This window comes from Struthio camelus, chromosome W (genome assembly GCF_040807025.1).
Source record: "Struthio camelus isolate bStrCam1 chromosome W, bStrCam1.hap1, whole genome shotgun sequence".
Lineage (NCBI taxonomy): Eukaryota > Metazoa > Chordata > Aves > Struthioniformes > Struthionidae > Struthio > Struthio camelus.
Window position 1 is genome coordinate 11,914,318 of NC_090981.1, and position 23,952 is coordinate 11,938,269.

The following is a 23,952-nucleotide window of genomic DNA, read 5'->3' on the forward strand; positions in this document are numbered from 1 at the left end:
ACTACGATGTCCAGAGAATATGAACTATATACACAAAGACCTAGTATCAGACAAACCTTAAACTTTATCTTCCATTAGTAGAGCTGAAAATTTCACCACTAAGCACCGTTCTCTCAATTACTTGTATTATGCACTCTGATAATCCCAAACCAATATATGACTCTTCAGGGCACAGCCGTTTAGCATAGATTCAAAAAGTCCTACAACTGCTCTAAACTGTATATGGACCAGAACAAACTGATTTCAGAATTATGGAATCAAAACTAAATTCTCTCTCTGAATGTTTGAACTCTAGTTGTGACCAAAGGATCCTGAATGCTTCAAATAATCTGGGCATTTTTATCTATTAAAAGCAATAATAAGAATAAAGGTTTCTATATACAGAATTGTCATAATTAGTCAAGCACTGAAAACACTGAGTAAGGAAGACACATATGTTTAACATGAAGTGCTTCAGTCAGACCTGTGATCCCTCCAAATTGAATGTCTGAGCATTGTGACACAGCAACATGACATCTTTCTCCAGATCACTGATGCTCCGATATTTATGGTTACGAATTCTTTCCTGTTGCATTTGTTAAGATTGGGAGAAGGAGGGATGGGCAGCAGTGGGGAGAGAAAAAGAAAAATAATTGACAGGACAATCAGTTAATATTGCTCTTCAATACATTAAAAGCTTCTCTTTAAACATTTTACCTAAGTGGAATGACAAGTATCTGCTTAAAACAAACAAGCAAAAACTAAACCCTATGTGACAGGAATATGCTGAAAAAATGCATCATGATCAAAGGCAGAGTAAAAATTGTGCAATCACTGTGTGAACAGGAAGGGCCAAAAGCAACAGAAATTGTGTTGTTGTGGGTAGGAAAGGAGTTCAATTCCAAATTTCTTCTCAGTACAGAAACAAAAGGAGGTATAATGTGAGTGAAGGCCAAATACAGAGTCATGAACTCTGTGTCCTCTAAGGTGCAACAAGTTGCCTAATCCTCACCTATCCAACTGTGGTTGGATCTAGCCTGGCTATTCCAAGATGCATTGCTAGTTTAGAGATGATCCCTCCCAGCAACATAAAATTTTTACAAGCACTATACTATTAAGTTTTGCTTGCAGATTCAAGATTTGGTCCTTTAAAAAAAAACACATTAATGTATCATCTCTGAAAGCATGATTTATGTTGTCCTGCTGTGCTTTGCTTTGACTTAGTGTTAGCAGTGAAATTCTGCAGTATACATTAGGCAAAATTCATAACAAGGGGTATATTAACACTTAAAATCTAGGTCAAAAACATAGGCAAATTTAATATCCACATGGTCATAATTTTAATGCTGACTCAATATTCAGATGCCTATATAGTGAAAAGGAATGAAGAAATGCCCACTCCCAAAAATGGTTCTCACCTTTATTTTTTTGAAGTCCACTGGTTTCCTAATTAATTCATAATACTCTGGTAATTCTTTCCTAGATGGGAGCTGAATGAAGACTTCACTTAGTTGCCGTCCTGAACTGTTGAGAAAAACGAGCACAAAATACAAAGAATTACTAAAACGTTCTCAGAAAATAAATTGTATACAATCAAATAATAAAAAATAGCATTTTTTCTTTTCTTTTAAAGGATTAGTAACAAACCTTGCTCTGAATTGATCTTATTGCTTTCATAATTCATCTACAATTTAATACATAACCTTCATGCTCTTGTCCTGATGCATCACCATCATCATATGTGTAGATCTTAAAAGAAGATCAGGATTTGAATCTGAATTCTCTAGTGCTTTGTCCAGTGCAGTTTTATTCTTTTCTTCATTTTGTTTTATCATCCTTAGCTATTCTCTTTCTTGTCACCTTAAATTTATCTTCCTCTTCATCTTTTTTGTAGATGCTGATTGCAATCAGAACAACTAGGTGTTACAATAAATGCCAGTATTAACTTGCATTAATGAAAGTTAGTTTTCTGGGAAGATAATTGTAATAGTGTGTGGAAAATCAGTACTGCAGTTTGTACTTCAGTCATCTGGAAAGAATTGTCAGAAGTAAAGTAATGGGTTATTTAAATTCCATTCATACCCTAAGATACACATTGCGTATGATTTACAGGTGTTTATATTCTCTGAGATTTCCAGATGTTCCCTTGTCCATCCCTTATTAATAGCTTTTATTATAAGCTTTTAATGCTTATGAATAGAGGTTCTTTTTATCCTCTCATTTGTGGCTTCCCAGGTAACCGTTTACTATGAGTTATTTGGAGAGGAAACATCTGTTTATGGCCCTTATGGGCTCAAGTACACTCACACACACACACACACACACACACAGACATTTATCTGACAGTCATGCTAGCAGAAAAAAGCTGCTTCTGAGAACTGTAGCCTGTTGTACATAGACAGCATTCACCAGTGTTTCTCAGCCCACAATCACAGGCAGAAATATCACTGCTTCCTTCTATCCCAACTTACTCCAAAGTGGCCCTGTTTTCTCATTTCCACCTTTGAATGGTAATTTGTAGGAGTTGGACAACACAGAGGCTGCTGCCAGTTCTTGGGCCCCCACCTGAGCCTCTCTCTTACAGTTGCCCTCCACAGTACAGCATTCTGTTGAAACTGCAGGTATCTTATCAGACACACTGGAACTAACGCTGAGTCAAAGGTTAATTGAGGCAATTCTGTCATGAAGGAGGAGGAGAAGATGCATGGGACAGCTGTGTCTTCTATGAATGTTGCCATCTATGCCTTCTTGATAGGGATCTCTATAGGGATGCATAAGACAGCCTCAGGATTTGGATAGTTTTCTTCTTTCACGTGGAGATGTTGCTCATCTGATCCAAGATTTCTTAACGTTCTTGGTTTAGTTTTGGGGCATTTCCTCTTATATACATTGCATGAGAGAGAAGGACAATAATATAAATATTCCAAGCACAGCTTCCTATTCAGTGTGGTCCAACCAATATCCTGTGAGGTAAACCTTGTGTCTATTTTTCCATCCAGCTTACAGCAAACACAATCCTAGCAGCCAAATACCTGTTAGATTATTGCAGGTGCAGGAATATACTTTTGGCACCTGCTGCTGCAGGGTGAGAGGAGAAGGCTGGCTATGTATATCCACCAGGGAAGGGGATGGGGAAGTGTTCTGAGTCTAGATCCAACCCTTACAGCTGCCATGGCCAGATCACCCTGTTCTGTACCACACATGAGAAAAACAGTCAAACTCCAGGAAGTTTACTAGCAACTCACCAAACAGATTAAATTAATTTGGGAAGCACCTAGATAATACAACAGAACAAATCATAAAATAGACAGATAATCCTAATCCCAATTCTCACTATTCCTCTCCCATCAGCAAATATTTATGAAATTGTCAGGCCATCCCCCTCTAGTACTGATTCACACAGAAGAGGCCAATTTACTACTTCTATACTTCATGAGTCAAAGGGAGAGAGGTTTGTACTGTGGATTTAAAGGCTCCAATGATATCAATAATCTATGTGAGTAACAATGTGATGCCACATTACAGGATTTGTTTTTGTTTCAGTTTGCCTTTTCAAAGAGAAATGGGAAATTGCAAACAAAAGTTATGTTAAAAGAACATCATTACACAGTTGATTGCTAAGTGTGCCTTCCTCCTTTTCTGAGGGTCAGATTTGAGATTAGGGGCTGTTCTTTTTTTTTTCTTTAATAAACAAAAGTGTAGAGCATTCATGGCTGCAATTGACATTAATGAACGATGTTCCTGAACATATAAAACACTAAATACTCTGAAAAATCAGATATCTAGTGTCCGAATGGTATCTTAAAGTTTAAGTCTCTATTTGTCATTCCATAAAATTAAAATAATGCTGAGGTGTTGTGAAAGTCAATAATATGTTTGCAAAGCATTTAGATACCATATACTGATGAGCACCATAAGGAAGCCCATGAGAAAATTTATAATTCTGTCTTCTAATAGGGTTTGACACAATAAATAAGGCATGAGGCCACATATTGAGGAATTACCATAAAGCAAAATAACAAATAGCTGTTCATTAAGTGATCATTGTCCATCTTGTGCATGATATGAGGCAAAGATCCTATGGGGAAAAAAAAAAAAACAGTATTCTGTCATGGCATTACAAGCTGTACTGTAATGCATGTGGCTGAGGGAATCATATTAGGTTTGCACATTAATTCTGTCATAACTTACCTTCTGCCTGCTTGACTTTGCAAACTTAATAATGATCTTTTAATAATTCTGTTTGCACAACATATATAGATGTAAACTAATTCTTTAAAAGGCACAACAAGTTACTTGCAAAATTATCTGTACAGCATATACAAAGCAGGAGTACACAATTAGGAGATGACTTGTGCATGGAGTCACTCAATATTGTGACAGAAGTGTGTCTTCAGAAGCCAAAAGGTATTTTATTTGCAGACAGGCTCACTGTGTGCTTGCTCAAAAATTAAAACAAGAAAATTTCCCATTAAAACAAAAACTGATAAAAACAATTCTTTCTTTAAAAAGAAAGTAGCAAACCTCTACTTTTAGCAGTTAATATTATATTTCATGATAAAAACCACAGTTTTACAATTGCACCATATAGTAGATGTGAAATATAGTCTTCAAAGTGCTTAAAAAACAAAACAAACAAACAAAAAACCCTGAAGAGCATGTCTGCTGATTTGTCATTTAAATGATTTGGCAAACCAGATGTACAGCCCTTAACATGTTACTTGCAGATGACATTTTGGATTTGCTATACAAAAGGATTGAATCATCACTGTTGAGTTTAAAACTTTAGAAGTTTTATTTTCAACATAAATGTCTATTTGAGAAAAAAGTCCTTAGGTCAAAGCAAAATATCAAACTGTTTTGATGTTGGTGTGGCCCCAACTGTAGCTCAGATTCAACAAATAAAACAACAAATAAAACTATTCGTAATCATATAACTTAAGTATAATGGAAACAGCTACTAAATAATCTCCTAATTCTGATCACATTTTAAACTGCTTTCTTCTGTTAATCTATGTTAAAAAGTCCCTGATGCCTATACAGCTTTTTGTCTCATGGCTATATAAAATTATACACACACACACAGATATCTATAGGGCAAGTACACATTAACTTTTATATTTACATTGGAAAATATAACAGTAGTAAGTTATTAAGCTGCAATACTTTATGTTTCAAGATAAAATTCTAGCCAACTGTGGCTTGTTCATATGTTCTGTTAAACTAAAAATGCCACAAAAAACTGCAAGCTTTTGCTATTCAGAATTTGGTATAATGGCATCTGATTTTGTCTATCCAGATCAATAACAACTTATTCTATTTTACCATTTTCCCAGAATCTCCTCTCACAGAGAAAGGTTATCTCCTGCTCCCTTTGTGTAAGTGCTTCCATACTGCATGTTTGAAAAGATAGCATTCATTTAAACAAAAATGACTATGTTGCAGATACAATGGAAGAAAATTAGTAATTATGAACTCCATTCTCTGATTTTATTCTGTATTTCTGCTTTTATAATTAAACAATAATAAACATGATAGCCAACACATAAAAAGCATGAGCAGTAAAATCATTTATGGTTGCCTAGCAACTAGCAGACTACAAGTTGAAGAGTAAGAGCGACCAGAATAAATTAACAGAATTGATTGTGACAGAAAGATGAGTGATGGTTCACTACTATTACATCAATTCATCCTTTTATTCCCATGTATGTTCACATGTAAATACTTACATATTGTATAGGTAAAAACTCCTTATGGAATACTACTCTAAAAGGAGAGATCTTTGCTTTTAAGAAAGGTATTGTTTCCAGTTACTCTCAGCAAGAAACAAATCCCTCCTTTTCCCCAAACTGCTTACAGGATGTATACATGCAAGCACATGTAATCTGGAATTACACGAAGGAAGAATTAGGCCCAATTTATAGGTGTTTATTTTCTTTTTTTTTTTCTCCTTGGCAATGTGTTGCCAGGAAAAACTGTCACTGACCTGGGAAAAAGGTCAATATGTTACTAGTATCAAACATCTTTCCCCTTCAGGTATTTGAAACTAATGAAACCAGAAAGGAAAGACAACAAGGAAGCTGAAACTGCAAGATGTTCACATTTCTTTGGCAAATTTCATACTTCTCAACAAACACTGAAATTCCATTTACAGTGGGTTGAGTAAAGAGTCCTGCATGCTTGCTCTAGTCAGAGTCCTCACACCTAGAACTACAGTGTGCTAATTACAACTCCTATTCAAGTGCAACTCACAATGAAGTTGTTCTAAATAAAACTCCAAACCAACACAAAAAAAAACCCACCTTCATGGTAAGGTTGTTCTTCTGTATTTATAACCTTCCAGTAGTAATCCAGGCAGGTGGAGAGATTATTAATTTTTGTTAAATTTCTCCCTTTCCAGGATTATTTGACTTCACTAGTAGATGGTAGACATTTCCCTATTATTGAAATGGGAATGGATAAAAATAGCAATTCCTATTTTTGACATATGGCTACATAGGCCATGATCTTGATTGGGATATCAATCACAACTGTTTGCTTTGTATGCCTGAAGACTTCAGAATACTGAATGGTATAATTAATTGCTAGTTACATTACTGATGACTAGCTACATTACTCCCTATTTTATAACACAGGTAAAAACTAGTGGCTTGAGGAAACCTCTGAAACAGTCCAAATGAAATTAATTTTACATACAAAGAAAAATCTTCTCCCCTGAACTAATCTGTAAAAAATAGGATGGTACAGGTACTAATTTAAATATTTTAGCTCTAATGATGCAGTAATCAAAATACTACACACCAAAAATAAGGGAAGTCTCCATCCCAAGCAAGAAACACGGGCAGGACACACTCCAACTTTCTCATCAGCTTTATTAAACATGGTTAACAACCACCTACTAAGAAGAGGAAGCTCTATGAAGTTAACAGGTATGGCCCTGCACTCATTACTTCGTCTAAGTCTCATGATCTGAGTAGAGAGTAGGTGGATAACAGAAGCACGTCACTTCATGAAACAGAGCTGTTATGGTAGGAGTCAACTGTTGCTATCTAAGCAAAGTTAATGCAGAGGAGCAGGTGCAGCAAAATGGCACCTAGGCATTAAAGAACAAACTAATGCAAGGGAGGAGAGTACAGTGAAGTTGTAGGGAAAATGGGGGAATATTGGATAAAATGCATTTTTTTTCCACTTAAAATCAGGAAAGGGAGAAGGTAACTTCTGAGGATGCTAGACTAATGGTTTATCTCACTCTTAAATTTAAAAATAAGGGAAAGCACTCATAGGAGGAAGAGGACGGTTTTGGAGTCTAAGTCAGCATGAATGTGCATGATGCAAACAGAGCAACTGGGGCTCAGCATGATCTTATTTGACATATACATTCCAAGTTCAGTAAAAATATATTTGTTTCCAGTAAAATTGTTCCTACTTTCAAGAAGGTAAAATAATTACACTGGACACATAGAGCAACTTTGGTTTCTGAAAACATAAGAAAAGAATTACAAATTAATCCTTACATCACCTTTCCATGTGGGCATTCTCAATTTCAGAGGGAATGAAAGACAGAAGGGTTAAAAATGAGGATCAGAACTGGAAAGAAGAGATGGAAGTGCTGGACTTTAGCATTTCAACCATCTTTCCCCTAAACAGTTGTCTTATACCGCAAGTGCAGACCAAGATGCAACAGCTACAAGGGCCCCTTTTCTAACTTGCAGATATTAGTATCTTAAGTATAGAAATAATTGCAACAAAATCTCAAACCAAAACATTTTAGCCTTATTGCAAATGGGGTCTGCAAAGATGATACATATGCCTAAAAATGTCAGCATTATCCCCAAGTTTTTCCCCACTTGTGATTTTAATTCTAAATTGCAAGGAGGGCAAATGTAGGCTGTGACACAAAGATAGTACATTTATAGATACCAAAAGATTAATGAAATAATATCCCACTCATAATTTGGTGTTAGAAATTCATACTAGAGACAACAGTAAAAACAGTGTAGTGAGAAAAAGCACTGTCATCAGAGGGGCTAATAAGTACAGATTCCTAATGGTTTCCTTTTTTATATAACTTTGGGAAAGTAATTACCTAGACGAGGTTTTTTTTTTTTTTGCCAGATATCTGCTTCAGGGTGATTTGTTTTGGAATTCAAACAATTAAACTTCTTCTAAAAATCAAAGCTAGCAGAAAAACTTTTGTGGAGTTAAAAATTCTATTCTTACAACTGCTCTAGTGCTTCTGTACTTTGACCAATAATACAACATTTTATCAAGGGGATGGGGAAAAACTGTGGTCTGTGCTAGCTAAAGCAAGGAATGGTATGAGAAAACCAGGTGATTGGTGTAGCTATTTGTGTTGGCTATTAATAACTGCACTTTGAGAAGGGAAGGAGGCATGTATGAGGCAGGAGGATGAGATTCAGAAGCTGAAGGAATGAGTAGCTGATTATAAAGAAAGGATAATGTGTTTGCAACAGGCTGCTGAGAGTGCTGAAGCTAAGAATGCTCAGCAGGCTCAGAAGCTAGCGCAGGTGGCAGTGGTGATGGCTGCACAAAAGGCAGAACACATTCAGAGGAAAAAGAACGAAGGGAAACAGGTCTTGGAAGACTTGATGGCAGTTCTGAGTGAGGATTGGGATCTGGAAACATAGGACGGAGTCATCTGGGAATCAAATAAGCATGAAGATGAAGAGTGCAATATGGCACTTGTTTGGACCTAAATGATAGCCCAGAGTCTGCAAGGTCCATCTCAGGGTGTATCCAAATGACCTCATATGGTCCCTAAGCTAAAAGACATTACAGTAACAGTTACTAGGGGAAACTAGGAGGCAGTTTTTTGTTTCTGTCTTTGCAGGTATAACAGAGAAACCAAAATGGCCACCTCCTGGGTGATACTGTTTGGCTTCATGTGGGAGATATATATTGCTGAATCATTTGACACCACAACTGGATGGAATAACGCAACCATCTTTGAATGACTGAAACCGAAGCCACAGAGAACATCATCTTCACCACCATCTCAAGTAGCAAAGATGGAGCTGTCAGAATGAGATAACTTTCACAAGAAATAGGGGTGGTGCGGGAATCAGGCAAATGATGCAACATTTCCCTAAGTGGAAGAGCCACCAACACCACAGAATTAGGCATCAACAGTAAATCAGGAATAATTTAGCAATATAGGAAAAACAACCAACAGTGGCAAAAGGGAAATGCATTTAGGGAAAACCAGTTAAATAACAGCATTTATTTAGATTTAGGAGATAGCTTGATAGAGCAATATTGGGCAAATGCAACAAAACCTGGGTTTAATTTAATTACAATTGCAGAAACAGAGGTTAACAAGACTAATAGAAACACCTGGCCATCATTATTGTTAATAAAAGAAAGAGTTGAGGTATATATGGGCCCTTGGAGTGAATATATTATTCAAATAAAGTTTAACAAAGTCATAGTAAATGTCACGATCTCACAAATAGATCATTTGGAGGAAGGATGAAGGGCCAGGGGATTTTACAAAATGCAAGAGACCTGTCAGGTACACTCAGTAGTTCAGAAGGTCTTGGCATAGAAACCCAAACAGGAAGCCTTCAAGTCCAACTCCAAGATGTAGTAAAATTTATATTTACATGGATAGAATCAAGCAGGGTTGCTTTGCAAGGAGGTGTGCAAGCCATAAAACTAGAATTTGGATTGGACTAAAAATTGTTTAATGCCACCCCAACAGCAGTTTTTGTTTTGGCAGGAGCAATAAATGATTCCTTAAAGAACTTAACATGTTATATAATACAACAGCAACTCAATATGGAAATGCAAGCATTGATGTGTCAAGTACAGAGGGGGTGGTAGCAGGAGGCAATGGATTGATTACTAGGAAAAGATAAGTCATCCTCTTTATCTAAATCTATGAAACAAGGCAGGTGTCAGCTGCAATGGACTACAAGATCAGGGTCAACAAGATGGGTCTGGAAAATAAGATGTGCAGGAAAAAGGCAGTTAAATCTCCAACAATGTCGGTTAAAAATGCTGTTATCACAAAACAATGAAACTGTTTGGGCCACAATGATGTCCTTAAATCCACAATGGTGCAGTGTTACACTCAATGGATCTGTTATACAAGTTTATATGATTAGTTTAAGCTATTGTGAGATGTATGGAGATAGAAACTGGCAGTGTCCACAAACAACATGAAAAGTGGAACTCCATATAGATGAGGTATAATGCAAAAAATATTTTTAGATGTTTTGAAATCCTTGGAGTGAGGTCCTAGAGACACTGTTATTACTTAATAGCAGAAGTTAGTTCTTACATAATATCACAGTTGATTACTATTTGGCATTGACATAAGAGGAAAATGATGGAGTCGGAGTACTGCTGTTGAATAATGACATGAAAAAGTCCTTCAAGGGAAAGCAGGAAAGTTATTAGGAAGAAAGGTGCCAATGAACCAGCATCAAGGAATATTGGCACATAGGCTCCCCTGGGGCTTTGATTTATAGAGTAGCTCAGGAGGAATGCAAATGTGTTTTTCTGCTTTTAAAGGGGTGGCCAAGCAAATATCCCAAGTCAGTGTTCAGAAGTAGTGCCACTGTTAATCTGGTTAACAGCCAAGGGATGGAGCATTTGGGAATATTCACATGGGCCCCCCCTTGACAAAATGACATGGATAATAACAGCTGATAAAATGGGAATGTGAGTGTAACAGTGGGTGTGAATGGGACACCTGCAACTGACTGAGAGGGCGTTTGCCCCAAACTGATCACGTTAAAGAGAAAGATGTCCATCAGATGGATTAAACAGTAACCTGAGAATTAATTACCAAGAGACTTTTGAAACAAGGGAGTCAGCTTGAAAAGAATAGAAGCAGCATGAAAATTTGAAGCAGGGGAGGAGACCTTGGTCTGGAAACAGCAGTAGACAAAACCTGGGTTTGACGCTGCCAGAAGTGGCCCCACCGGCATCGCAACCTCTGCCTAGGCCTGGCGGAGCAGCCTCCTCCCTGTGGGATGCTGTGAGTATCCTGCCTCCAGCTTGTGGGCTGTCAATACAGGGTGCACCAAGTAGGGGCCCACCCCTCGGGGGTGCATAGGTGACCTCATGGGGGGCTTTCTCACTGGTGTGTGGATTCACGGGTTGTAGTGAGCAGCAGGGGTGCACCTATAGCTGGAGCACCTGCAGCTCCCCCAGAAGGGGGGTGTGCTTGTAACCCACCCGTTCTGTGAGGGGTGTGTGTATGGGGGGGGAATTATCTTTGGATTAGTTATAGAAGGGTTTTAGAAATGTGTAGGTGTTTATTAACATTTTGTGAGTATCTAGTATTGTGATTTTTCTGTTGTATTGCTGATATGGATCCTGAATGTATAGTTCACTGATTGCCAGTTAATCACGTGTTGTTAATAAATCAATAAACTGCCTGATTTGGTTTAAACAGTGTGAGTTGAGCAGTTTTTCCCTGTGGCAGGTGGGCTTTACTTTACAGAAGTGTTTCTTTCTTGTCTCTTGTCCCCTTCCTTGACTGAATTTAGCCCAGTTATAAGACTGAAGTGAAAAAAGGCTAATTTTGTGCATGTTCAATGGAGATTAACAGCTAAAATCTAACACTTCTGTCCTCAACAGGTACACTCAAATAGCTCTTAACTTCTCGTGCTGGTCAAACTGGGCAGAAGCCATACCAGTAAAGGAAACTAAGTAAACTTCTGCTAGCCAAGGCTCCACAGCAAAGCTTGATTTTCCTTATAATGGATCAGGCCCAAACAAAGAAAAATAACATGAAACCTGCCTATAACAACACATTGTATGCATATGTACAAGGAGACAAGATTATAGTTGCACAGATATCTTTAACTCTTGTGGTCTTGACTTTGAAATTGTAATGGTAACATTGTTTGTGCACTTGCTTGTAATAGAAATAACTGCTCTAACAGTAGTAATAACACCAAAACTAGCAAATACTAACCAGTTTTATCATGCAAACCTCAGAGTACGTGCTGCACAGTCCCCTCTTGTAATCTTCAGTAGAGAGAAGTTGACAAGCAACATGGAAATCCCCCTCAGTGCCTCTGCAACTATTTCATTGAGTGGTTTCTGAAATTTGATTATATAAAGCTGCAAATCAGCTCATAAGGAGAAGACCTGGAATGAAGAACTATTTTAAAAATATATTTAAAAAACCCAACTTCAGAGAACTGAGAACAATTGTGTAACAAGAAAACTGGAAGGGACTTCCCAGAGCCTTGATTCTAGGATTCTGGTATTGTAAATAATCACATCACATCATTAATTTCTTTATTGAAGGAACAAAGCCCCATCTCAAATCTAGTTAGGTATTTCTGCCTTACTATTTCACCTGGAAAGATATTTCACAATCTTTTCTAGTTATCAACCTAAATTTATTCATGACTGGTTACACCCACTTGTTCTTGTGCCAGCACTGTCTGGTAGTTTAATTGGTTCTACAATCTCCCTTGTGTTCATGCCTCCCTTCTTAATGAATTTACCAAGAGCAATTGTATCTCTTCTCAGATTGTGCTGTGTTATACTAAACAAGCCAACCTATTTCCTCTTTCAAGACTCTTCCATATTACTTATCATTCTAGCATTTCTTTATATCTCTTCCCATATAAACTCATCTTTCTTGAGCAAAAAAGCATTCAAGCACTATATGTAGGAATCCAGAAGCTTTAACAGTGTCATATACGATGACATTAGTATTTCCTTATCTGCACTGACAACACTACAAATGGTATAACCTAGGGTCATGCTCATCTTTTTTGCAGCTGGACAATTTTGATGGCTCATGATCATCCTTTAATCAACTACTTTGCCCAGGTTTTTCTTTTTCTGTCATTTCCAAGTGATGAGCTCCCAGCTCAGAGAAGTTTCCTATTTTTAGTCCATAAGCATATTATAATGCATTGTGAACTATTGAATTTCATGCCAGTTCTTTCACTACAGACCTCAACTGCATTCAATCCTCCATGAATAACATCCCAATCCCCCTCGATACTGATACTTTTAAAACTTTATGCTACTGATAACAACGGTCCTAATTTTTAAATGAATATCATTAATATATTATGATCCATCCCAACACCAATCTTTGAAGAACTTCAGTGGTAACTTCCTTCCAGCCTAATGGTTCCTCTTCCAACATTGCTGGTGACCCTGCTTGAGCAGGGGAGTTGGACCAGATAATCTCTAAAGGTCCCTTCCAACCTCAACCATTCTGTGATTCTGTGTCTGGTTGCAGGGAGTGCCTGGGGCCTCCTCCTGGGGCTGGAGACAGCAATGTCCTTACTTGTGGGAGGTGTGCTCTGGTTGAGGCACTGAGTTGGCAGGTAAAGGAGCTGCAGGAGGAGGTGAGCAGGTTGCACACCATCAGGGAGGATGAGCAGATTTATGGGGTCTTCGCAGAGACCCTACAAAGCCAAGAACCCAAACCCTATGTTTCAAGGAAGGAGGGACAGCCAGAGACTACCCTCAAAGAAGCAGTGGATAGAAACTCCTAAGATGGGGGAGGCTGGAAACTTGTCGCTACTGGCAACACATCTAAGGCTGCTTCTCCATCTCTGGTTCCACAGCTACAGAACAGGTACACTGCCCTGGGAACAGGTGAGGAAGATTCCCATTCAGGGAAGGTGTCAGAGCCAGCTAGGCCTCAACCAAGTGTCCGCACAAAGAAGAAAAAGATGATAGCTATTGGAGACGTTCCTGCAGGGAATGGAGGCACCAATCTGCCAACCTGACCTGATGTCTCGGGCAGTCTGCTGCTTACCAGGCGCTTGGATCTGGGATGTTGCAGAGAGACTGCAGAAGCTTGTCTGACCCCTGGACTATTATTTCTGGCTTCTCATCTGTGCATGCACCAACGATACTGCCAGGGAAGACCCTGAGTGTATCAAGAGTGACTACACAGCTCTAAGGGTGAGGATGAGGGGCATGGGGGCCCAGGTGGTGTTTCCCTGAATCCTGCACGTGAAGGGGAAATGCTTAAGTGTTGCATGGTGCCTTAGATGTCTTATCCTGTGTAATACTGAGGGCCTTCCATTTCCAATTCTGTAGCCTGCCTTTCACTCTCAGCTCTGTAACCTTTCATCTACACGCCCTAAGGCTGCTGTGGCAGTGCCCTTACCCTGATGTCCCAAGTGCTCTTATCCTCACAGCCTTGCATGGGCAGATTCTGAACCATTGTCTGTCCTGTCAGCTTTCTTGTGGAAAGTGGTTGCCACTGATATGTGAATCACCCTTTTCTTCCTCTATCTCCTCACCCTTCACCTTGTAGCTTCTAGTCTATAACTCCATACTAAGATTTCTTCATTCTTCCCTTTGTAGCTTTTAGTTTATAACTTTAGAGCCTAGTAGATAACATAGTCAATAATAGTCATTTACATGTCCAATAAATATATACCAGCATAAAATCAAGTGTTCTCCAATCAGCATTAATAGCATCATAAGGAGGAACAACCAATCTCTTTTCTCTCTCTCTTTCTTTCTTGCTCTCTCAGGGAAAAAGCATCTTTACCAACAGGCTGACCAACCTGGTGAGGAGAGCTTTAAACTATGAATGTCAGGGGTGGGAGATTACAATGCACAGTTAAGTGAAGAAATGGTGAATAGGGTAGAAAGCAAAGGGTGCAGGGCAACAGATACAAGAGAGACCTCGGGAACAATAAAACAGAGTGAAAGGAGGCCCACCTCAAGTATATGTACACAAATGCATGCAGCCTGGGAAAGAAGCAGGAGAAATTACAGCTCCACATGTGGACGCAGAACTATGACATAATTGGAATAACTGAGATGTGGTGGGAGGGTTCGCGTGACTGGAGCTCTGTGATGGATGGATATAGGCTCTTTAGGAAAGACAGGCAAGAAAGACTGGGGGGGTGCCCTCTATGTGAAGGAGCAGCTCAAATGTATGGAGCTCTTCTATGGAATGAGCAACAGGATAGTTGAGAGCTTGTGGGTCAGGATCAGAGGAGAGGCCGGTAAGGATAACCTCATGGTGGGAGTTTGTCACAGACCACCCGATCAGGATGAGAAAGCAGACAAAGTCTTCTTTAAAAAACTTGAGGAAGTTTCCAGATCTCAGGCCCTGGTTCTTGGACGGGGGTGAGTGGGGGGCTTAAATTGCCTTGACATCTGCTGGAAGGGCAACACAGAGAGATGCAAACAATCCAGGAGGTTTCTAGAGGGTGCCAGGGATAACTTCTTGATACAGGTACTAGATGGGCCAACCAGGGGGTGACATTCTCCTGGATCTGCTACTTGTGAACAATGAAGAACTACTGAGTGCTGTGATAATCAATGGCAGCTTTGGTTGTAGTGACCATGAAATAGTGGAGTTCAAGATCCTGAGGGAAGTGAGGAAAAAGAAGCAGAGTACAGACCTTGGACTTCAGGAGAGCAAACTTTGGCTTATTCAGGGAACTGGTAGGTGGGATCACATGGGAGTCAGCTCTGAAGGGCAACGGAGATCAGTAAAGCTGGCAGGTCTTTAAGGACAACCTCTAGCCCAGTTGCAGACCTGCGTAGATTCACTTTTATTATTTCCAGCAGCTCAGATTCAGCTGACTCAGGCTCAGTGACGGCATTGCTGAATTTACTAGATCTCTCATCTCTGCACCTCTCAGTTACCAGCATTCCCAAAATTCCCAATTCCTTTTGGCAAAGTGCCTTTCCCAAGTGGTCTTCATGATCTTGTTTGGTGCTACATATTCACTGACAAGGTCTCCCAGGCCTCTGTGCTTAGAGAAAGGATTTAAGGAGGAGGAGAACTACCAGCAGTAAATGATAATTGAGTCAGGGATTACTTGAGAGAACTTGACCCATACAAGTCCAAGGGACCTGATGGAATGCATCCAAGAGTGCTGAGAGAACTGGCTAATGTCCTTGCAAGGCCGCTCTCTATCATCTTTGAAAAGTCATGGAGATCAGGGAAAATCCCCAGTGACTGGAAGAAAGTAAATATCGTACTTATCTTCAAAAAAGGCCAAAAGGACAATCTGGGGAAGTACAGGCCAGTCAGTCTCACTTCAGTCCCTGGGAAAATCATGGAACAAGTCCTCTTGAAACACATTTCTGGGCACAAAAAGGGGAAGGTGGTGTTTGGGAAGAGTCAGCATGAATTTACCAAGGGGAAATCATGCCTGATCATCCTGATTGTCTTCTATGATAAAATGTCTAGGTTTGTGGACAAGGGGAGGGCAGTGGATGTCATTTACTTGAACTTTAGCAAGGCTTTCAACACTGTCTCCCACAATATTCTTGTATCCAAGTTAGGATATTATGGTCTGGATGGGTAGACAACCAGATGAGTAAAAAAACTGGCTGGATGACCAGGTTCAGAGGGTAGTGGTTAATAGGTCATACTCTACCTGGAGACCAGTAATGAGTGGAGTACCAAAGGGGTATATCCTGGGGTCCGTCCCCCATCTTTATCAATGACTTGGAAGAGGTGACAGACTGCACTCTCATCAAGTTTACAGATGACACCAAAGTGGGAACGGGGATCAGTCATTATGCTTGAGGGCAGGACTGCCATCCAGAGGGACCTAGACAGGCTGAAGGAATGGGTCGACAAGAGTCTCATGAAATTCAACAAGGACAAATGTCAAGTCCTGCACATGGGAAGGAAGAACCCCTTGCAATGATACAGATGGGGGAGTGACTGGCTGGGGAGCAGCTCTGCTGAAATGGCCCTGGGGGTCTTGGTAGACAGCAAGCTGAGCATGAGCCAGCACTGTGCCCTGGCAGCAAAGAAAGCCAACAGCATCCTGGGCTGTGTTAACAAGAGCATAGCCAGTGGATCAAGGGAAGTGATCATCCTCCCCTACTCAGCACTCATTAGACCACATCTAGAATACTACATCCAGATTTGGGTCCCCCAATATAGGAAAGACATTGATAAACTGGGGTGAGTTCAGCAGAGGGCCACCAAGATAGCCAGGGGCTGGAGCACATGCCCTGTGAGGAGAGGCTGAGGGAAATGGGCTTGTTCAGTCTGGAGAAGAGAAGGCTTGAGGGGGAACCTAATAGCAGCCTTCCAATATATACAAGGAGGTTACCGAGAAGATGGAGTCAGGCTCTTCAAAGCGGTGCATGATAGGAGGCCGAGAGAGACAATGGACATAATTTGAAGAAAGAGAGGTTCAGACTGAATATGAGGAAAAACTTTTTCACCATAAGAACATTCAGGGAGTGGAACAGGTTGCCTAGAGAGGTTGTACAGTCTCCATCCTTGTGGGTCTTCAAGACCTGATGGGATCAAGTCCTGAACAACCTGGTCTGACCTCATAGCTGATCCTGCTTTGAGCAGGAGGTAGGACTAGAGACCTTCTGAGGTCCCTTCCAACCTGAATTATTCTATGGTTCTATGGAACTTGATCACTTAATCCAAAGTTATTTTCTATAGCCAGGTTTCCTGTTGGCAGATGCTATCTCAAAAAAAAAAAAAAGGAGTTAAGAGAAGTCAATATAATGAAAAACCATCTCAAATTCTCCTTCTCAGTCATAAGCTTCCTTTTACTTAGGACATTATTTTCCTTGAAGTCAGAGGACTTTGTCCAGCTTTCTTATCTTGTTTTCTCTTGCTTCCAGTTTCATTCTATATTCTAAACTATCAAACTGAGAGCCGAGACTAACTTTTTAAAATTCATAAACAGAAGAAAATGCAATGTTAAAACATCCTTGCCCTACCAGACAAAACTGAAAGAGGTCAATAGTGTATAGACAATGTGGGAGTGGGGATGGAAAGGAATATATTTTACACTTCTGAAAGAGAGGGCCCCTTATTACCTGGGAGATATCCCAGATATCAAGAAACTGGTGTATGGAAAAATGCCCTTAAAGTCCTTATGTAGTTAGGGTGCCAGAAAAAAAGCATCTCAACAAAAACACTGATGTTTTCTCTCATTCAGTGAATGTGTTCCTAGTTCTGTGAAACATTTCAGAGAAACTCAGTTGGCAGCTATAAATTGCTCTGTGAAGACTACTAATCTTTTGTTTATTGGAACGTTTCATTAAAATCTGTACTTGTGTTGGAATGTGGAATGGGAAGAAAAGGAAACATGCTAGTTGCTAAATATCCCTGCATATAATAGGGAAATCTAAAGAGAAATCTTTAATTTGCTCTGAGGACATGGCAGAGAGAAACAGTAATTGCATTTCAGTACTAAAACATACATCCAGCTAAGCTGGCATTTACTGCTTTGGGTTAAGTCCTTTAATTGAGATTTAAAACTAACTGGATATCTACCTCTTTGAATTTCCTGTCACAGGATTTAGAGGAATTATATACCGTATTTGACTACATTGAATACTTATCTCAAATGTTGCTAATTTGTCTATTTGACTTTACTTTGACCTCAATTTAATAACTGTATAGCTCAACCTTTAGTTTATTATTTGTATTATTATAGCCTTTAGAAACCCTAAATGTAGGCAACCCAGCCTGTTTCGTTGGATGCTGTTCAAATACATAAGAAAAAGATTGTTCCTGACCCAAAATACTTACAATTGAACTCTAAGACAAGTCATAACAGTGGGGGAAGTATATAGGGACTCCTTCCCCCTTGTCAACATGATGTAGAGGTTTCTATGCATAAGCAGGCAACTTTTATTCAAGAGTTTTGTAAGCATCATGGAAAAAAGACAAATTTTAAAAGAAAGATTTTAAGTAGAACAGAAAAGTGGTTCTATGAGTATTTACGAGTTCTTCTCAAGCATGAGAGAAAGCATGAGAGAAAGCACAGAAATGTTTAGTAGTTTACTCCTAGTAATATGTTTGCTTGATTCTCTTTGTCCTGGCTTATTAACTCCAATAAAGACTGCAAATTTGGTTTTGATGAAGTATTTCAGGCTAGAACCATTAAGACTTTTGAGTGAGTGTCTCCTGATCATCCTTTGGTCTAGATTAACCCTTTGGATTTTCATAAAGTAGAAATGAAACATTTACTAACATTGAAAACTTAAGTTGAAGATGTAAACAATTTTAAGCATTTGAATACTAAATACATGAAAAAGATCTTTTTTCCCAAACGAAGCTTCATGGCCTACTCTCCTTCTAATAAACTTGTCCCTCTATACTTTCCCCAAAAGCCCAGCGGTGGAACAAACAAAAATCCCCACCAAAACCCAAGGGTTCAAATGCCTAAAAATCACCTCATTCTAAAACTGCAAATCCTGAAAATGTTCCTCTAACCCAAAGGAACAACTGTAAAGATTTTTTTTTAATTTTAAATCTTTAAGTTTGTAAGAGCTGAAATTCGCGCTTCTGTGCTGGCCCAACCTTAATATGACTAAGTGGTTTGATGCTAGCTCATATACAATCAAAATACAGAAATTTGGTGTTCGGCCTAACTTATTCCCTTCAAGAGCTCAGATTAACAGGCATTTTTAATGCCTAATGGACTAGGGCTCCATACACTTTTTAGAATGGCAACCAACTCCGTCTTTTAAAAAACTCAGTTATTGGAAGAAGGAGTGGTATCCCTTTTCAATGTAGTTTTTTTTTTTTTTTTGCTCCCAGAGAAAGCAAAAAGCTCAAATCTCCTACTTCTTCAGTGAGTGCTTTAAATGCTGAGCTATGATACATAGGAGGAAGGTAGAAGTGACTTAAGCCTGCTATGTTTAAAATGACAAGTAGGAGCTCTGACCAGAAGTGCTTGTCTTTTGCAAAAGATCCAAGCCTGCAGACCCTAAATGGAAAGAGAAACTTCCTTGCAGCCCTGATTGGAATATCTGAATTGAAAACACTCCACTCTTCCCAGCTTTTCTGCTAGTTAAAAGTCACAGCAAACTGAATGCTGCTGACCTTTTAGGCAGCTCTCTGCTCATCATGCTCATTTTTTCTAACCCATTCTGGAGCAATAAACTTTTCAATGCACTCTAAAGAGAACCTATAGATCATAGGATGATCTGGAGTGCACTTTTGCAGTTATGTGCCTAAAAAATAAGGTATCACCACTTTAAGTCTTTTATTGGATATTGCCTAAGTTAACTCTGTACAAGCACAGCCCAAACTGTAGCTGCAAAAAAGAAAATATGTATCCTGCCATTTGAAGCCACACACTCTGAAAAGCTTGTTTAAGAAAATTGAAAATTGAAAAAATTGAAAAGCTTGAAAAAGCTTGTTTAAGAAAATCGTAGTAAATTAGGTAGCCAGTTCAGAATCTCCTCAGTTCAGTGCAGATCCTCTGATGTGAATATGCCAAAATTCTTTTTGAATTATTTTTATATTGATTTAGTTTACACCTGCTCCTTATTCAATTTAAGTAAATAAATGTAGGGCAAAGTAGGAATGTCTACACAAGAAGGTTGCGCCAATTTAAGCAAATCAGAAACCTGAGTTCAAACAGTGCAACTCCCCCACATAGATGATGCCTGATATAAAGTTGCTATTAAACAATAGCCCAAGATGAGCAGTTTCTTAAGTTCTTTCTCAATAATCAAGATGATTTTCAGTTGGAAAGCCAGAAAAATAAAAATCTCACAACTTCAGTTTGGATTAGAAGTTAGTTATATTTCTTCCTGAGGTTCAGTTGTCTAACCTGTGAAACGTACATATATGTCGAAAATTTGGTTTTAAGGACAAAAAAGCTTCAGTCTCATTTGTGAACAACCTACTAGTGCTCAGTATCTCTACAGCTTTTCCTTTGAAAAGTCAAGTGCTCATCATATGGTCCCTAAATATTTTGAGAGTATTATTAAGTGTCATGGTGAGAACGTGTATTAACAAAACTGTATCCATGCATTAAAAAAATATATATATAATTATTAAGACAGAATACTCCATTAAGCTAAAGGAAAACCCTTCCTAAACCTGTGGAACTGAAATAAATACATCTATTAAACAGGACAGCAGCATTTCTAAGCAGACATTATATGCCCATCTTTTAAATTACATTTTGACAATATTCTATCAACTAGGTCCTTTAAAAAGTCCTCTGTGAAGAGGAAGACTTACAGGATCAGGCCCTAAATGGAATTATTTTATTTTTGAATAAATAAATAACTACAATTGAAAATTACAAAGGATTAAGTTTCCAGAAATTATTTGTCAAAAATAAAAAAGGCTGAGCTCACCTGTCTTTGTAGTTTATCACAGTATCAATAATGGCATTCATCTGTTTTGTCAGTTTGGGTGGGTTGGGTGACAACTTCTCTGCGGGAGGTCTGCCTCTTCTTTTCTTTGCTTTCTCCCCATCCTCTTTTCCAGAATCCTTATCCACATTTCTTCGTCTCTTCCGTTTTTTAAGTCGGACTTCCTCTTCCATTTCTTCCAAATTGCCGTCTTCGATTGCCTGACAACCATGGATTCAGAAAGTAATATTTTTAAAAATCAAAATAGAAAAGCGCAAAGAAAATTAACAAGCTGTATTTAAAAAAACAAGAAAAATACAACACAACGAGATGTAGATATTTCAACACTAGATGCTCAGTCTATTTATAAACAAGATTTCAAAAGAAAATTCAGTTATGGCAATCAATAAGACACTAAAATTAAATTAGTTATATAAAAAACCCTATCACCTAAATAGATACATATTCATCTGATCCTGAATTCCACACATATGAGAGACTGTGGGATCATGTTGGTAGTTCAAGAGAAAGACTTTGATATGCATGTTTGTAGACAGGATACTCTACACCATGTTCAGCTTCCAATGAAAGAGATTACAGTTTTTTATGTTTATACATATATATACACACACACACACATCCACACACTTACTTTATGTACTGACATACTAGACTCAGCTTCTCTTCCAAAGAGTTTAAGTGACATACAAATCACCTGAGCTTTAAAACCATACCTAAAATGTATAATTTTCATTTAGAATAGCAATCAACAATCAGGCAGAGGCACTGACAATAGTGTTTTACAGTAAAGAGCACTCATCATAGGATGAAAAAAGAAAAAATCCTCACACATCCATAAAAAATAAACAGTTTCAATTACACACAAATGTATGCTTTTAACCAGACCCAGTAGCACCATGGCAAGGAGATAATAAAATCTCTATGGAAAACAAATGAGGAATAAAGGGAATCTGTTCACTTACTAACAGATCCAGGTGATAAACCAAAAACGTTTTTTCTTTGGGGAAAAAACCCATAAACAGAAAAAATATTGGGACATAAGAGAACTGGAATTAAAAGAAAAAAAATCAAAAATCTTAAAATTAGGCTTTCTGATTAATGCTTTCTCAGAACATAAATGATGTTGATATTTGTCCCTCTTGCCTCTCAATAGTCTTGAGTATGTGCAAATGCTTGTCAATCCTTTCGCATAGCTGAAAGAGTTCTAATCATAAGGCAGTTACCTTTATTTCTCTACAGCACTAGACATAACTAATATTTATTATCATATGAGAATAACAATCAATATAAAAAGAATGATTACAGCCCAGACATAATTTCTTTCACTTCCGTACAATGTCTCTTGAAAAATGTTTTGTGAACAAAACCTGGTGCACAACACAAAACAACCTGGCATGTTAAAAACACCAGTGGGGTTTCAAAATCTGTTTCCTATGCGTTCTCCGATGTGCAAATCCACAGAACAAACATGAACACAGAATCCTGAGGGACAGCCTGAAACTAGGCCTTAATAATCAAAAGACAATTTCCATCATGCTTCCACAGCGTTCAGATAACCACTATGAAGGAGGCTTGAGATCTGATGAGTTAGGAGGAAAAAAGAAGGAAAAAAATGCACAAAAATTCATTAATATTCATTTGGTTAAAGCAGAACAACCACCATACACCACTGCAGCTAGCAAAGATTAAGAAAAGGAAATTTCTCCACAAATCTTGGAAGTTAGAAATGCTAATAATAAATACAGCATGCAAGGCTGTCAACAGTTAATGTCATTGCTCTCCTTAAGCACTCAGTTGTATATAGATATATGAAGAACACCGGCTTTTGATGTGTTACACACCTACACATGCCTGTGATGTAGTTCTACTGAATCTTCAACACGGCAGTGAAAAAGGATATTTACCTTACCACTATCAGCAGGCCGGCTATCGGAAATCACAGTTAGTGGGGATAAAATTAACAAGCCAGCAAAGCAGCGAGCTGCTCGTCTCTTCATCAGCTGATCAGGAAAAAAAAAAAAGCGAGCTGGGGAAAGGCTATGTTTTCAGATACAAGTAATTTTATTTTACTGAAAATTTAATACTGAAAGGATTTTGGATACTAAAATCTGCTGTTTCATTCTACCTACTACAAGGCCCAAGGCCTTCTTCCTTCAGCCGGCTTTAATATTGACAACTACTTATCATATTTTTCTCTTCTTATTCTAGGCACCCAGATTCTATATTTTTAGCAGGGCAGTTATCGATTCTTGTTAGCATTTTAATTGTAACAGCAAAATTGGACAATTTCATGTATGATTTTAAAACTAAAATAGAATGTATGTAACAAATAGAGTTTTAAAATGCAGATAATACTTTTTTTTATTGTACTGTAATGAACAGATCAGGTTTTGGTCATTACAACTACTACAAAAAATACTCAGAATAACAAGAAACAAAGTGCTCCCCCCCCCATCAACAGCGTTGTCACCACTCCAGAGAGTACTAACATCTCATTTAGAATTGTGCATACAATTGTTACTTGGGGTATATACTATTTTGAAAAATTGCTTTGTGGGGTTGGGAGAAAAAAATCAAAGTCAAAAGAATGTTTTGGATTGTTTTTTTTAAACTACATTGGCCAATGTAATAAAAACAAACAAAAAAAGAAAGTAAAGAACAAGCAAACTGTGACATTTGCTCTTCTGCTCTCTAGATTAATGACTAGTAGACAGCAAATTAATTGCCAGTACACTATAAATTTGCAAATGAATATTAAAAACCCTCTACTTGTCTAATAATATATAAATCTATTATTATAATTAGTTCTTAAAATTTTGTGCAGACACATAAATTCAGAGTTTTCCTTAAATTAAGGCTTTAGCGGAAGCAATAAAAACC

At 38.3% G+C, this 23,952-nt stretch overlaps 1 protein-coding gene across 12 annotated transcripts in view; it reads right to left on the bottom strand.

Annotated features, from left to right (window-relative positions):
* Positions 1 to 23,952, bottom strand: part of LOC104149846 (probable global transcription activator SNF2L2) — a 138,754-nt gene that overhangs the window by 5,041 nt on the left and 109,761 nt on the right. For 11 of the 12 annotated variants that reach the window (XM_068924612.1, XM_068924621.1, XM_068924615.1 and 8 more), the window contains 3 exons: positions 21,055 to 21,272; positions 1,398 to 1,503; positions 464 to 565 (listed from right to left, as the gene is read on the bottom strand). In XM_068924612.1, coding sequence (XP_068780713.1) covers positions 464 to 565; positions 1,398 to 1,503; positions 21,055 to 21,272 — 426 coding nt within the window. Of the gene's footprint in view, positions 1 to 463; positions 566 to 1,397; positions 1,504 to 8,089; positions 12,106 to 21,054; positions 21,273 to 23,952 lie in introns of those variants that run through there. The other variant, XM_068924623.1, reaches the window with a different exon arrangement.